Consider the following 2,134-nt stretch of genomic DNA (forward strand, 5'->3'; position numbering starts at 1 on the left):
TGTTTTGGTCATGCACCAGGAGCTCGACTAGGATGTGGATCAGGAGCGGAGTGTCGGGCGTGACGCCCATGATACCGGTCTCCATTGTCGCGGTTATCTCCTCGCCGCGGTTTTGCGCGGCCATCAGGAACAGAGCACGGCGGCCGGCCGTGGGCTCGCGCAGCTTGTTCAGGATGGCGCGGCGCGAGGTGGGTGTGCGGAGCGAGAGGACGATCTGAGGCACGGACGAGTGGGGAGGGGCCAGTGGAGAAGGGGGGTGGCAGTGGTATGTATGGACACCGTGCAAAGCGAGGGAGGCTGGGGAGTGCAGATACAATGGTATGGAGGTGGAGTACGACTAAGAGGTTGTTGTGGAGCACAGCTGCGTAGGCTCACCTGGGCCGTGACAGAGGGGCGGCGCACCAGGGCGTTGAGGAGGCCTGCGTAGAAGATTGGGACGTCCTCGAGCTGTAAGTCACCATCGTCATCTCCTGCTGGCGGCTGCAGCATAGCGCCAGCGATGGCGGCGGGCGCAGCGTCAGCAGCAGCGGCTGCACCAGCAGTGGCACCGACGGCACCAGCATCCTCAGCAATGGCAGGTAGCGCAGGGTCAGCGGCGGCAGCAGGAAGACGGGGAGGGATGACGATGAGGTTCTCGTTGAACACGGCATGGAGGGGTGTAAGGAAGTTGATGGGCACACGAAGCGAGGGCACCTGCAGAGGCGTACGCGGAAATGGATACTTATCAATAGACGCTGAGGACCCTAAGTACCGTATGCAGGCGAAGTGCATGACACAAGCAGTGGCAGGTGCAAGGTAGGTGCTGTGATACTTGGTGCCCACCAATAGCCTGCGGGCAGCGCTTACCATGTTGGGAGGTGCAGTCAGCACCACCACCGAACGAGGTGAGGTTGCCAGATTCGCGCCGACTGCGGGGTTGAATTGTTGGTTCACTCCACCATGGAGGTTCGTAATCGTGATGTGGTGAGGCACGTGGTAGCGGCGCGAGTTGTCTGCTGTGGGCAAGGCAGGTAGCCGGCAGTGAGGTGGCTAAGTTGGTATGGGATAATGAATTGGGCAGGAGGGAGGGCTGGATAAGAGGTACGTGCATGGTAGGCGTGCCAGCTCTGCAGGACGATAAGCGCTAAAGGCCCTGGAGGTGCAGCTGCGGGCCCGAGCACTTACCCATGACGACGCTGATGATGTTGAGCACAACGTTGCACCTGTCGCTCACAGCGCGGATGGTGCCGTCATCACCTAAGATATGGACTCGGTCAGACTGGACGCCCACGGCGTGAATTGCAGGGTGCGCGGCGTTGGCGGCGCCTGCCAGCACGGTGACCACCCATCCTGAAAGGCTGTGCTCGCCCGCAGTGCTGGGCAGGTGGGCGTGGGTGACACGGGTAGAGCGCTGAGATGTGGACTGCATGCGCTTCTCGAGCGCAGCTGCAAGCGACATCCCGGTGGGCTTGCTGGGTGGCGTGCTGGAGGTAGGGGCCACAGGCGTGGCGGAGCCTGTATGCAGGGATGAACGCAGCAGAAGTCAGAATGGATACCGGCAAGAAGAGGTGCTGCAGCGCGGCTGTCAGAGCAACACACACATACACACACACATACACACACACGCAAGGAAAGCACGCGGCTGTGTGATGTCTTGCTCCTGGCAGCTATAGGAACGACTCACCGCCAGGCTTGCCGCGGCCCGTCATGGTGATGATGTTGGTGTAAGCAGCGTACGTGGGCTTGACGAGCGCGGTGCTGTGGAGGTGGGCGTGAAGCATGGGCAGGGACGCGCAGGGAGGCTAGGTTGGTTGGCGTGCGAGAGGAGCATAGGCGTAGCAGCAGCGAGGGCACAGTAGGATAACCGGAGGTGCAAGACAAGCGCGGAAACACGGATGTGTGGGTTTGATGGGCGGGCGTGTTGAGGTCAGGGCAACTCGCCTGTCATTGATGTTGGTGGGGACGGTGGCGTTGATGCAGTCCAGTGAAGTGCACCTGCGTGCAGGCGCGGCGACATCGTGGACGGAATCCAAGGGCCAGCGCTGAAAGCGTGGGGGGTATGACAGGGGCAGCGAGCTGGCGCAGCGTGCATACCTGTTCGTGGAAATGGTGTAGTAGGCGGGAGTGGGTGCCAGCGATCAAGCTTATCGATACC

The 2,134-nt window shown here is 61.5% G+C and overlaps 1 protein-coding gene across 2 annotated transcripts in view; it reads right to left on the reverse strand.

The window, feature by feature from the left end:
• The window catches only part of CHLRE_17g734773v5 (uncharacterized protein), a 4,843-nt gene extending 2,709 nt beyond the window's left edge, over positions 1-2,134 (reverse strand). For both annotated transcript variants that reach the window (XM_043072518.1, XM_043072517.1), the window contains exons 1-7: positions 2,074-2,134; positions 1,921-1,974; positions 1,664-1,737; positions 1,165-1,494; positions 847-992; positions 376-693; positions 106-214 (exon numbers count right to left, since the gene is read on the reverse strand). In XM_043072518.1, the coding sequence (XP_042914977.1) occupies positions 106-214; positions 376-693; positions 847-992; positions 1,165-1,494; positions 1,664-1,688 (928 nt within the window). In that variant the 5' untranslated portion in view covers positions 1,689-1,737; positions 1,921-1,974; positions 2,074-2,134. The remainder of the gene's footprint in view (positions 1-105; positions 215-375; positions 694-846; positions 993-1,164; positions 1,495-1,663; positions 1,738-1,920; positions 1,975-2,073) is intronic.

Source organism: Chlamydomonas reinhardtii, chromosome 17, assembly GCF_000002595.2.
Source record: "Chlamydomonas reinhardtii strain CC-503 cw92 mt+ chromosome 17, whole genome shotgun sequence".
In the NCBI taxonomy this organism is placed as follows: Eukaryota; Viridiplantae; Chlorophyta; class Chlorophyceae; order Chlamydomonadales; family Chlamydomonadaceae; genus Chlamydomonas; species Chlamydomonas reinhardtii.